General features: G+C 45.1%; 1 protein-coding gene across 1 annotated transcript; it reads left to right on the top strand.

The window, feature by feature from the left end:
• The first annotated feature begins 651 nt into the window (after nucleotides 1-651).
• On the top strand, nucleotides 652-12,910 carry LOC126042597 (solute carrier family 2, facilitated glucose transporter member 5-like). The gene is made up of 12 exons (XM_049809933.1): nucleotides 652-1,120; nucleotides 2,737-2,835; nucleotides 3,300-3,460; nucleotides 3,978-4,102; nucleotides 6,716-6,868; nucleotides 6,952-7,077; nucleotides 7,368-7,555; nucleotides 7,964-8,074; nucleotides 8,581-8,682; nucleotides 9,092-9,167; nucleotides 10,301-10,428; nucleotides 11,091-12,910. The coding sequence occupies exons 1-12, from the start codon at nucleotides 1,064-1,066 to the stop codon at nucleotides 11,319-11,321; spliced, it is 1,557 nt and encodes a 518-aa protein (XP_049665890.1). The 5' UTR covers nucleotides 652-1,063; the 3' UTR covers nucleotides 11,322-12,910.
• Nucleotides 12,911-13,012: the final 102 nt, after the last annotated feature.

The raw sequence follows: 13,012 nt of genomic DNA, 5'->3' as shown, positions 1-13,012 counted from the left end.
GCTTTCACTTGGAGGAGGGGAGACTGCAACCAGTCAAAGAATGCATGCAAGACACATGAACAATTCCTGTTGCTCAAGACGATGCTTTTTTTTTTTTTTTTTAACTGACAAGCTGGCTGTTAAAGACAGACCAATAACAAGGTTTGGTTTTAATTTCTCTGGCTGCTGGAGGTATCTGTGAACTTTGCATTTCTCTGATAAACTCTAGGAATTGTAGTGGACTATTAACCAAGTCCTGTACTGTTCAAAGTAGTCTCATAGGGTAGGAGGTTAATACTAAGCCAGCAACACGTGGTGGTATACCTTGTATGTAGAGGGAAAGGAACTAACGTGCTTTGGTGGAAAAACCGTCTTCTGTCAAAGAACTGACAAAAACAGAGGATGAGAGGATGAACCTGTTCTCTGCGAACTGGAAAAGTGCCCTGAGCAAGTTGGTCAGTGCAAGGTAGGACAACGAGCAATATTTCAGCCCAAGGGCAGATACGCAATTTGTGGCTGCAGGAGAGTTTAATACGGTTCGGTTTTGTCACTGTGGCCCGTGGCAAACACCCTCTCTGTTGCCAAGGCGGCTCCCATGGAATGCTCCATTTTCCCTGGAACGCAGCAGCCTCTCCAGCTGCACATCCCCAGCAGCCCATGAGCTGCAGCATGAAGGAGCAGCAGCTCTATTGCTGTAGACTCATCTTGTTGACGTACATATAGCTGGGGGGAAAACAGCTTATTTAGCAGCTTTTGCGATAAGTCTGCCCCTTCTAGTTGGACAGATGAGCCTGTTTCCCCTGTAGCTAGGCAGCACCTCTGTTTGGAGTCAGGATCTGACAAAAGAACATCTGACCTAGCAGCGACAGACTTGAACAAGGAAAAGAAAGAGAAGACATGAGGGAGTCACGCAGAGTACGGGAACGATCAGACAACAACAACTTGGCTGATGGAGCTTGTGGTTGATTGGATGTTTTCTGAGAAGTCACAGAGCGGGATTTTCTGCGTAGGGCGTTTCCATCCCCTGCATTGTCTGTTTTGGCTATAAAAGCCTGTACTCGGCATCTGTGATTCAAACACCGAAATGAAGTTGAAAGGAAAGGAGGAGGAGAGCTCCGACTACAATGAAGGTTCAAAGGGGGTAAGTGTGCTGGGCTCTATACTTCCAACTTCAGCCTCCCCTGGAGGTGCAGAGCAAGCTATGTGAGATCTGCAGGTACTTGTAGAGGAAGGAGAAGACCAAGATCTTTTGGGCTACCATATCCACAACTGCTCTCACATGGAGAGCAGAGATGCCTATGTTCTTAAACCCAGTTTATGTTTGTCTGCAGTGTAGTGTTGCACTGAGTCTCATGATTCTCTCTCTGTCTGCAGCTGAAGTACCACGTTACTTCTGCGTGACTTTCCCCTTCCGTGTGTGGGTTTTCTTTCCTACTTTCTAATCAGTTTGAGGCTGTAGATGCTTCTGGATGGGGGCTACCTTTCACAGCAGCATTTGTGTGGAATCTTGCACAGTGCAATGCTTGTGTACGCCAGAGGTTTTCCTAAAAGTGCTGAATGTGAACAACACCAGTGCCTCTTCTGAGATCCTGGGATTTGTTTAGTGTGAGCAAGGCAGCCTGCTTTTCATCACCAATGCGAGAATGTCAGCAGTCTTCTCCTAGAAAATGTATCTGGAAGCCTTGGTTTCCTCCTGATCCTTAGTCTGAGATCAACTTGAATTTTGATCTCCTGCAGTGCCTTAAACTCTGCAGACCTCTGGAGGTGAGCTGCTGGAGCTTCTGAGGAATATAAGGAGTACCAGCAGCTGTCTGGACGAATGTTCAGTTAGGGAAATGACAGGTCCTTCATGTGGGACGTAAAACCTTGCAGATGTTAAGGCTAATGATGGTGACAGAAAATTGTATGTGTCTGAATGAAAAATTACTTTATTGGTGTAGCAGCAATGAGATATATTAGTGAACTATAAAAAAAAAAACAAACCCAAACAAACCAAACCAACAAAACCAACCCCAAACCAAAACAGCTCAGTTAACACAGCAGGGCCAGCCTGAGGACTGAATAGCAACTAAATTGTCGCAAAAAGCAAGTTGCTTGTAACCCCGAGGACTGTGTACCCACAAACAGGGTTGGTGTTTGATCTTACTCAGGATGGCAATTTCACCCTTCTTTTTAACCACACAGTGCTGCTTTTACACCCCACAACCAAGCCCTCACTGAGCTACTTGGATAAATTCTAATTGGCTTCAGTGGCAATCGGATTAGATCCATAAACAGCTTGATCCTGCAATGTGGGAGGCAGAACAAGCCAGCATGTGAAAGCAGAACAAATGAACAGGAAAGGGATTTTGCCACTTCATGCAAAATCTTTTCTTTTTAAAGCTTTCTTGTGCCAATATCTTGTGTTATTTTACTAAGTAATTTGCATGTTGGAAAAAGAATAATTGCATACAATTTTTTTCCCTGCGGGGTGGTATTTTAAGTATGGTAACTTAAAAGATTATTCATCATCCAAATGATCCATCAATACCAGAAAAGAGTAGAATGAATTACTGTAATGACTATGTGCAAATCAAGCAGAACAAAATGAGTTATAATGAAAACAACCCATTGGGCTTTCTTTATACAGTAACATGAAGTGAAGAACACAGAAGGCAAGACCTAGGGTATTTCTTTATTTTTACTGAATGCCATTTACGCCTAAAAGCCAAACCTGCTTCTGAGGTGGTGTTTGAGTGTTTTCTTTCCCCTCTGCAGAAAATGACACTTTCGCTTGCGCTGGTAGCACTGCTATCTGCATTTGGATCTTCTTTCCAGTATGGCTACAACGTGTCTGTGATCAATTCTCCAGCCCCGGTAGGTTGGACCCTGGAGCGGACCATGACCTAGGAGTAGGTTTAGGAGTAGGTTTACAAACAAAACAAGGCAGGAGCCTAACAGTTAGATGATGGGTGTTTGTGGGCAGATGCTTGTACTTCTCCGTGCTTTGGGTCACCAGGCACCCAGCGAGAAGTGGTTCCCCAGGGAAGAAAAGGGGATGTTTGAGGCCTATAGCACTACTGTTGAGACTTTGCCCAGCAGAGACGGGGCACGACGAATGTCTTTCCTTCTGGAAACCAGGCAAATCCGATAAGGCAGGATAACTTGTAGTAACAGTTAGCTAGCCCAGACTTCTCCATCCCTCTCTTGCATTCATTTTCCAACTCAGCCATTCTAGTTTTTATCAAGACATTTGTTTAAAGCTTTATGGTATTTGTTGTTAACTAGCTTTTACTGCATGAAAATTTTACTTACTGTGCTAAACATGCTCCGTATTTCAGTACATGCAAGACTTTTACAACCGAACCTACTTCGACAGGAATGGAGTGCCTATGGACAGTGGCTTCCAGACGCTGCTCTGGTCTCTTACTGTGTCCATGTACCCTCTGGGCGGCTTGTTTGGGTCCCTCATGGTGTGGCCTCTGGTCAACAATTGTGGCCGGTACGTGACAGTGGTGCTTAACATCCTTCACCAACAGTTTGCTGGGTTCAGATAAGACTCGCCCCACCGGCCACTCCAGCTTGCCAAGCCCATCAGGAGCATGACGGTGTCACACACACCTTGATTGCGAGGCAGATGGGCCGGTGATTAGTTGCTGGACTCAGCAATACGTGTTGTCTCCCATGCGCAGAAGAATTTATATGGTTTCAGCATGGTCAAGGCCAGGCTGTACGCTGGGCACTGAGCCAGGCAGAGAGCAATGATGAAAGTCCTGGGCTGGGATGTGAGATCAGACCCAGCTTCTGCTGCTCAGGTTTCCTGAGAAACTGCACTTTTTCCTTGAAGCCTTCATTCCCTGCAGGAGAAAATGGGACAATCACCGTTTTCCCTTTTATTAGTCTTTGAAGATGGTGATTCATTTGAGTTTTGGACAGCATAACACAGAGGGGATCTGTCTGTTATTGGGGCCTTAAAAAGAAAAACACCTGAATCTGTTTTCTTTCCTATTACTTTGCAGAAAGGGCACTTTGCTGATAAATAACCTCTTCTCCGTTGCTGCTGCCATCCTTATGGGAACCTCAGAGCTAGCAAAAACATTTGAAGTAATAATCCTTTCACGTGTTATCATAGGAATATATGCGGGTAAGTGAGAGGTTGGATGGTAAAGGGAAAGCAATAAATATGTTCTTGGCTACGTAAAGGTTGTTTGTTCTCACAACAGATGGTTTCACAGGTAGCCTATTTTAGCCACACATCTACATAACAATGCTGTACTTGCTTGAATAACAGTTGTCATTTGCATGTTGCAGAAGTACTGAAGATCTCTAGTAAACAATGGCAGTGAGACTGGAATTTAAGATGTACAGAGGACATGTGTGTCTGTAGATGCAGCTATCCTCTGCAATAAGCATCTGCTAGGCCCTGGAGCTCCAACAGCCAGGAAACCTGCTGATGATAATCTGTTTTCCCAGATATCTTAAAGCAGATAGCCTGGCTTTTTGTTTTGTTTTATTTTTGTTTTGTTTTAACATAATCAGAAACAGAATAATCCTCCTAAGTCAAAGTCATTGGAGACAATGCCAGACCTAATAATCCAGTCCTGGAACTGACTGTTATTCTTGCATGAGAAAAGAAATGTTAAAACGGACAGCAGATAGTTCAGAGCCACTGGATTTACTGCAAAGATATTGGAAAGCCAAGGAGAATGGTGTATGTGAGTTGCTGGTGTTAGTGGTTCCATTAGAGCTACAGTAACGTGGAACAAACAGAAACCCAGAAGGGCTGGATACCTCATGCAGTACTGTACTGAGTGTGTGCAGAGCCAGGCTGATAAGGGTCCTAACAGCATTTAGGCTCAATTAATTGGCTTTGGGCTAGCGAGAGCGACATCCTCCATGGTTTAGTAGTGAGTTGGGATATCCTGTGAAGATAAAATGAGAAAATAAGAAAACAACTTGATCTGTAACATACGGCAATTGCAGTTGGTGTGCTAAGGCAGGAAATTCATCTAGTCCAATGGTTTTGTTTTGGCTTTTGACTCTCCTAAGCCTGGCAGCTGCTCTTAGCGTTGGTTCTCTGAATAAATACTAAGGGACCTGTTAAGTGTGATTACCTCTTTGCAGTTATTTATAACTTACAAAAGAATCTGCCCCAGCTGTCCTGACTTGCCCTTCCCGGCTTGATCTCCCTTGAACCGTGGACTTTGTGTCTGGGGAGGGAAGCTGCTGAGCCAAGCCAGCCTGCTCCAGGCTCTGGTAGGGTCCAAGCATCACTCTGCCCAGCAAAAGGGCAGCTCTGGTGTATACAGGGCCTCCCTGTGACAGGGCTGGATCACATGGGGCTGAACAGTTAGAAAGCCACTGTTAATTGAATGCAGTCGTCCAGGAGTCACTGCTAGCATGTTTTAATCTGGGTCATTAAAGGGCTGGATAGAATGTGAACTCAAAACACTACACTTCATGATTTTAGTTTTATAATATTTTTCTAGTTGCTTTACTACTTGTTTCCGTGCCTTTTGGCTTTCAGATAACAGTTTGATCACCTTTGTAACTCCAAGCTCTTGAAGGCTAGGAACTTTAGAAATGTACGAAAAGAGTCTCCTGTGGTCATTTGACTCCCAGAGTTTGGATTTTGCATGCCAGGATTTACAGCGTAAGCATGCGAGCTGGCAGCTCGCTGGGGTTACTGTGGGTAACTGTGTAATGTTCCTCAAAATAACCTGGGTCCTTAGTGTCCTAGTTGAGTAGAAATACCTATTCCAACACCCTACCTGTAGGAGCTCTCAAACCAGCAAAGCTGTCTGCAAAATGTTACTGAGCGATTAAAGGAGTAGTGAATTTTTAAAAGCCAGCAAGAAGTCACATCCCTCCACCCTCACATCAGCTTGTTTGGACACTGATTTCTTTTCTTGTTTTAGAAGAAGTAGAAATTCCCCCCTTACACTTTGAGTTTGCTTCCAAACCTGAAGTAGCACACAATTTTTCTTTGCATGTATTGTATTGAAGTACTTGGCAGACCCTGCTGGGAGAAAGCTACTTTTAGGACGATGAATACTCAGAGTCCCCAAATCATCTGCCAGCTTTGTAGGCAACACAGGCTACTGCTAGCCTTCTCGGACTCCTAAAATGCTTTGCTGCTGAGCAGTTAATAAGCTAGACACTGAAAGCACCAGAAGGTGGGCAGGTTGCCCATCCTGCACGTATGGTTGGTTCCCTACTGTATTTCAACTGACTGTTTTTTAGTTGAGATGGGTGAAACAATCCAGACTCCTTGAATTAGCTCCAGCGTGGGAATGCCTCTGCAGCTTAGCTACAGAGATGATTTCTGTCTTAAGTTTGAGATATGTGAGTGTAATATTGACAGCCTTGGCGAAGGGACAGCATTATGTACGAACAGAGAGGTAGTGGGACAAGCTTCTTTGTTTAACGGCTCCCAGAGAAAACTAGATTCCTGGGCCTTTCTGAGGACACCAGATGCAGTGATGCACCTCTCCACCTATTGAGTGAACCAATGCCACATGGTTTTTTTGTCCCATGTTCCACTGAAGAGTGAGGAAAACATGCACAGCTTATTCACTGGCCAAAAGATGACATTAATCTTCAACTGGAGCAGAACAGTTTGGGCGTGAGATTTCCATGTGTCTTGTGGTCCAGCAGGGATCACTTTGGTCTCACATGGGGAAAGGTATCTTACTGAAGATGGTGAGTGTGCTGACATCAGGCAGCTGCATGTCTAACATTGTTCTCTAACTCCTAGGTCTGGCTTCCAATGTGGTTCCCATGTTCCTTGGAGAAATGTCCCCCAAAAATCTGAGAGGTGCTATCGGGGTAGTACCCCAGCTCTTCATCACTCTCGGGATCCTTGTAGCTCAGATCCTTGGTCTCAACAGCATCCTCGGGAACGCCAAAGGTAAAGCCCTGGCTCGGGACTTTTCTGTGGGCTCTGTTGGGGAAAGATTTCTCACAGTTGTCATCTTGTCTCACTTGTTGCAGGCTGGCCCGTGCTGCTGGGGCTCACTGGGATCCCATCGCTAATTCAGCTCCTTATATTGCCCTTTTTCCCTGAGAGTCCCAGATACCTGCTGATACAAAAGGGCAATGAAGAGCAAGCACGACAAGGTACAGCATCATCCGTTAATGAAAGGGGAGGTGGAATGGGATAGATCTGACTGTGGGACATGACTGACAGCAATCAACGGTGAAGCAAGTGTGAAATTCTTCACTGATGTTGCTGGTGGATGGAATTCCTGCAATATTGCTCCTTTCTCTGCATATGTGAATCCCTGAATTCCCACCATGGAAGCACTGCTGCCTATGTCTTACATATTGTTCTGTCTTGATTTGAAGCAGGAGAGCTCACTGTAGACCTGCTCTCTGGGGCTCATAACTCGCCTTCCTCTCCCAACTAGCTCTGCGGAAGCTGAGAGGCTGGGATGATGTAGATGATGAGATAGAAGAAATGCGCCAAGAAGACCAGTCAGAAAAGGAAGAAGGACATTTCTCCGTACTCAGCCTGTGCACTTTCAGAGGCTTGCGATGGCAGCTCATCTCTATCATTGTCATGATGATGGGCCAGCAGCTCTCTGGGGTTAATGCGGTGAGTGGGAAGGCACGTGGGAAAGGCCAGTGGGTGAGTGATAAAGGGATGGGACTTTAGAATGGATGATGTGGGCCAGTGCTGACACAGGAGCTAGAACGTAGGACACAGGAATACCCCTTCATCAGGGACATTGCTTCTGCATCATGTTACAGTGGGTTGACCCTACCCAGTACCAAATCCAGTACACACATACTAGATACAAAGTGAAGCTGTCCTGTTAAGGGTAGTTTGGATGTTTTTCGAGTAATGTGCTTGTGCCTGGATCCAAACACCAATGTCTCCAGAAATCAAGGAATTCCGTTCCCAGGCTTCTGTGCACCAGTTCTAGGGTGTAAAAGCAGACAGAATGGGATTCCTGTGTTCTGCCTTTGGCCACATATAAACACAGCTGTGGTTTTGTTGCAGGTCTTCTACTATGCAGACAGAATCTTCCAGTCGGCAGGTGTGGACAACAACAATGTTCAGTATGTCACTGTGTCGATAGGGGCCATCAACGTCGTCATGACTTTGATTGCTGTAAGTTTCTATTAGGGTTCTTTGAGTTCTAGCTTGTCCAGTCTCCCCTGTCCATCACTGTTTAAATGAGTTTATTATTTACACATACTGTGAGCTGCTTTGCACAATAGGTGCCCTGCAGTGTCCCTTGGTTGAAGGCAGCTATGTAACCAAAGTGATTAACCATCATGACTTCTCACATGCCTCAGAAGTTTTCAGTCTCTGGTCTCCCGGCTGATATGCCCTTCTTAGCTGTCCAGTGTTACCATGCAGGGCTTCCGTGCAGGGCTTCCATGCATTTCTCACTGGGACCGGGTACTGAAGAATGGCCTGCCTGTTCTCTCGGTGTTATTGACACATCCAGCTTTTTGCAGTTTCTGGGTGACTTCATGTCCACAATCCGTCAGTAGATGGTGGAAATGTCCCTGAATTTCTTATAAGACAAAGACTACCTTAATAAATTTTGCTGGAATAAGAAGTGCTGTGCCCCAGGTGTCTGGTTTCTCACCTTCTTCTGTCTCTTCCAGGTTTTCATCGTGGAGTCCCTGGGGAGGAGAATCCTTCTCCTTGCTGGCTTTGGATTGTGTTGTGTCTCCTGTGCAGTGTTAACTTTGGCCCTCAATCTCCAGGTGCGTAGTTGAATGGCTCAGGTGATGCTACCCATGCATTTCTGGACCTTCCAGGGAACAGGCCACTGGTATATTTTGAAGTTGCTTCTACACCCTGGTGGGGAGGGGACCGTATGAAAGGTCCCTGTACTTGTATATCTACCTAAAGTAAACCCAGGAAAAGCTATGAACTTGCTTGTCTGAATACTATCCTCCAGTATGTCATGTTCATCATACCTGTTGCATCCAGTTGTTGGAAGGAAGGATCATACCCAGGCTATGATTTTTGTGGCTCAGTATGGACATATCTGGCAATGGAGGGTGACACAGGCTTTAGAATGCCTTCAAAACTTACTACAAATAGTGCTTTGAACATGTTGGTGATGTTCAGATAGGAACAGCGTCTAACCTGTGATTAAATTCTTCACAGACCACTGTCTCATGGATGTCTTACCTCAGCATAGTGTGTGTCATTGTTTACATCATCGGCCATGCTATTGGAGCCAGTAAGTATGCACGCTCTAGTCCAGTCTCCTCCACAAGCTGGGTAAAGCCAAGTGTTCTCTTCGATTTCAAACCAAAAGCTTTGTGGAGCTAATCCAAGGAGATTGAATTTCTGCTCTGTGTGGCCATGCACCTTGTTGATTGTCAGCTAGGCTTATTCATGTTCCAGTTGTTGGCTGGCTGCGTCGGTGAAGCAGGGGAGCATCTGGCTTTCAACAGGAAAAGCAAAGGTACAATTGTGCTTGCACTTGATTCCCTCAGTAAGATCTGGAGCAAAACTACGCTGAGATAGTAAGCCCTACCAACTGGGAAGAGATGTTGTATGCTTGCATCTGTAGGCAACAAATCAAATTAGAAGCAACTCAAATTATATGCGTGGCCCTGCGGACCACTTTGCAGAAAGGAGATGTGCAGATAGGTGTGGATATTGGAAAGGCTTTGTCCTGACTCAGCTTCTCAGCGTGGTAGAGTTGTCTGTTTAGCTTGGAAGGCCCTTGCTGGACGCAGCAGCGCAGTTTTGAAACTCCTGTAGAGGTTTTGCTGGCAGACGGAATTACATACAGCCTTTCTTTTTCCATTTATGACATCAGGCAGATTCAAGTGCTGGGGGCAGGGAGATTGCTGGAGGGAGAACACCAGGTCAGCTGGACCTGTGGCCTGACCCTGTTAATGAGAACATGGTCTTTTTCTGCTTAACCTTGCCACGGGGCGGCACTGCTGGGCACGGGCCTGAGGGCTCGTTCCCCAAGGTGTTTTTTCAACACCTGCACATGTTGGCCTGTTTGTTTCTTTTTTTCAAGCAGCAATGACTTGCTTAGCTGCTGCTCATAGAGTGCTCTCTGGAGAGACAGTTTGTGTTTATCAATCTTATTTTACAATTTGTGCTGGAGATGGGTTCGTGGTTAAGGTGCAACCATAGGAGAGAAGAGGTTGATTGATGTGTGTGAGTTTAGGAAGTCATTTAGTTGCCCTGGTGTTTTTTGGGGTTTTTTTAATCCCTTATTTGATTTATTGGGTGTTTCTAAACACTAGTAGTTTAGAAACCATTGCCTGCCGCTGAAATGAACAGTGTAATCTAGGAATTCAGAGTGGGAGAATTGCCTTTGGGATTTCCAAATATGCAACTACCTTCCAGGTCCAATTCCCTTTGTGATGATCACCGAGATGTTCCTGCAGTCATCCCGGCCTGCAGCGTTCATGGTGGGTGGGTCTGTGCACTGGCTATGCAACTTCACCGTGGGGCTTGTGTTCCTCTACATGGAGGTAAGATGCAATCGCATGACAGGGCAAGACTTCAGCTTAGAATTAGTATCTTCACCCCTGTGTTCTTAGAGAGCCTTTTTAATCCTGAGAGCTGTAAATGCCCAGGTTGGTTCCCAGTACCTGTATGCAGGATTATACATTAAGGGCAGGAAACTGATGCCAATCAGCAATTTTTTATCGTTATCTATCTGTTGCACCCGCTTTAAAAGAAAGCAGTTACTTTTCCAGGTGAATGTCTGATCCTGAATTCAGAGGCATGGAAAAGATTGCAAATTCCCCATCTTCCATTGGGTGATGGAGGGGGTGTGTGTCTCAGGGAGCCAATTTTGGCTTTTGATCTCGAGGTCACCAGTTCAAACTGATCCCCAGCGGTAGGGACTCATAAACTGCTACAGTTGCTGATTTTAGCCTGTGCAAAGGGAGCTGGTGAGTTTAGTTTGATTTATGCAACAGACCCTCAGCCTCCTTTTGCAGTAAGTCTGTGGTGGTTTCCAGTAAATCCATGGTGGTGGTATGAGAAGACAGAATCTAGAAGCACCCTGAACTTCTAGTCGTTCAACTTAAGATGTGTGCACATCAGGGGTTCAGCATGTCGAAATCATGTCACGAAGGCAACTGGAGTATTGCCCTGACCCCTGCTCTGTCTTCTTCCATTGTATTAGGCTGGACTGGGGCCCTACAGCTTCCTCATCTTCTGTGCCATCTGCCTCGCCACTATAGTTTACATCTTCTTTATTGTTCCTGAGACGAAGAACAAAACCTTCATGGAAATCAACAGGATCATGGCCAAGAGGAACAAGGTGGAGATTCAGGAAGACAAAGAAGAGCTTAAGGATTTCCACATTGTGCCAGGCAGGCAGGAAGAAAATAAAATCTCCAGCAGCAAGCTGTGACCCAGCCCACTGTTTGGGCTGGTCCAGACATTTTTGAGGATCTGTTCAGTGGGAGACCAAATATATGGATTGATCGTTTGATAGGGATCTTCATTCAGACCTTCTGCAAATTTCCCACAGCAGGAGTTTCCAAATAAGCCATTGTGTCTTAAGGGTGTTCTCATTTTGAGTAATTAGCAGGACCATTCTGCTTCATGGCATAGCCACTGCCAAGGCAAATTACCCATTCATGGTATTTGTCACAAGGAAAGGGCAGTGTCCTCAGCCAGCTCAGTTCCTGTGATCAAGTGACCTATGTCATGAGGTGATGTATGTCCCTGGTGTCCTGACTGACATATCTCAGGGTGACACAAGTCAGGACTTGGGCTGGGTTTTGGTCAGTTGTGTGCAAGGAGTGCACTGTCATTCATGTATTTGAGGGTCCAGCATGAGTGATGCCAGGTCTTTGGTCCTCTGGGGTGGAGAGACTGTCAGTTGTTCTGAGGTAGTTTGTTAGATGGGCTGATAATGGCATTTATCCTGTGAACTCTTGTCCTTCCTTTGTGTGTTTCAAAGGACCGCTAGACTGGAAATGCATATGACTATATCTTACCCCTACCATGCTCACCCAACTCTCCCTAAAATCAAAGCTAGTCCTCAGCTGTTGCTGGTGAGTCCTTCCAAAGCCTTATTCTTGAGGTTAGGAGTCATCCATCTGGCTGATGCTTATTCACAACCATTTTATACCCATTTGCTCCAGTGGCACTCTAGTCTTTGAGCTGTTTAGCTCATTTCACTCCCTACTGTTTACACTTCAGTTGCCAAAGAGTAACAGTCCCTTTCTTAATCCTTTAATAACCCTCATATCCCTACTCTGTATGCATGAGCCAGTTGAAGCTCATTTGTCCCCCCAGACATACATGCTATTGAACTGAAACTTCTGATGGTTCTTGATTGAATGTGGATTTTCTTCAAATCCTTACAAAGAAAGCCTCTGCTCTCAGTGCCGTTGAAAAAGATAAAGCCTTAAATGAATCTTTTTCATCTCAAATCAGAGACTTTTATTCTGTTTCCAATGTCCCCAAACTTTAAAAGATTAATTAACCCAGGTAGTAATGTGAGTTGAGGGTAAGAACTTCCCTGCTGCATTGCAGGAGTCAAATTCAGGTTGATTCCTGTGCAGTGGGCTACAGGTTGGAACCTGTGTTTGCAAACATGTACAAACTTGTCTTTAGCTTCTCACATTGAGTTGCTTAAATTTAGTTTTTGAAATAACTCAGCTCTTGGGTACTTGAAACCACTTGAAAAAGTCTTTAAATGGTTTAGAGCTTGGTCCTTCTTCTGGTTTCTGGTTGTGTCCCCTAAGAGCACCATTCCACCTGAAGGCTAAGTTGGTCTGGAAAAGCTCTGGGTCTAACGACTAGTGGCAATTCTCAGAAGAAACTAAAGTGCACACTGATAAAAATGGAGGGTTTCTTAAAGTATTTATTAGTTTAAGGGGGTTTGGGGTTAATTATGGCATAATTTCACATGGAGAAATTAAATTTAATTAATTGTTATGCAGGGCTGCTGCCCTTGGTTTTGAAAAAAGCAGAATTGTTGAAAACCCTGGCATGGATTTTGTGTTGTTCATGGAGAGTGTCCTTCACATGATTTGCTTTAATCTTAGAAAATGAGTTTTATACCTGCCCTCAAACATGTGATGTGTGCAT

Source organism: Accipiter gentilis, chromosome 1 (genome assembly GCF_929443795.1).
Source record: "Accipiter gentilis chromosome 1, bAccGen1.1, whole genome shotgun sequence".
Lineage (NCBI taxonomy): Eukaryota > Metazoa > Chordata > Aves > Accipitriformes > Accipitridae > Astur > Astur gentilis.
Note: the sequence above shows the minus strand (reverse complement) of the source record. Positions and strands in the feature narration are given on the sequence as shown.

Bases quoted from the DNA above. Each gene is read 5' to 3' on its own strand.
- LOC126042597 (XM_049809933.1), top strand. From the start codon at position 1,064: ATGAAGTTGAAAGGAAAGGAGGAGGAGAGCTCCGACTACAATGAAGGT. The intron at 8,683-9,091 runs GTGCGTAGTTGA...AATTCTTCACAG, and splicing joins CTTTGGCCCTCAATCTCCAG to ACCACTGTCTCATGGATGTC. The intron at 9,168-10,300 runs GTAAGTATGCAC...ACTACCTTCCAG, and splicing joins CGGCCATGCTATTGGAGCCA to GTCCAATTCCCTTTGTGATG.